This window comes from Buceros rhinoceros, unplaced genomic scaffold, assembly GCF_000710305.1.
Source record: "Buceros rhinoceros silvestris isolate BGI_N320 unplaced genomic scaffold, ASM71030v1 scaffold40034, whole genome shotgun sequence".
In the NCBI taxonomy this organism is placed as follows: Eukaryota; Metazoa; Chordata; class Aves; order Bucerotiformes; family Bucerotidae; genus Buceros; species Buceros rhinoceros.
Window position 1 is genome coordinate 554 of NW_010409557.1, and position 236 is coordinate 789.

At 64.0% G+C, this 236-nt stretch overlaps 1 protein-coding gene across 1 annotated transcript in view; it reads right to left on the bottom strand.

The window, feature by feature from the left end:
* The window catches only part of S100A16 (S100 calcium binding protein A16), a 589-nt gene extending 473 nt beyond the window's left edge, over nt 1-116 (bottom strand). Inside the window, exon 1 of the mRNA XM_010135272.1 lies at nt 3-116. Within this exon, the coding sequence (XP_010133574.1) occupies nt 3-116 (114 nt within the window). The remainder of the gene's footprint in view (nt 1-2) is intronic.
* Nucleotides 117-236: the final 120 nt, after the last annotated feature.

Genomic DNA, 236 nt, shown 5'->3' on the forward strand with positions numbered 1-236 from the left:
AAATCCTTCTTGCTGATGCGCCGCGGCTTCTTGCAGCAGCAGCGGCGGCTCGAGTACTTGTCGAAGTTGTTCACTAGCACCTGGACGGCCCATTCCAGCTCCGTGCATTCTGCCATCGCTGTCCGCGGTCACCTGTGGGGACGCGGCGGGTCAAGGATGGGGGTCGTGGGAGCCTTCACGCACCCACGGTGGAGGTTGAGGGGGTGACGTGCCGCCAAAGGTCACGGTGCCATCCC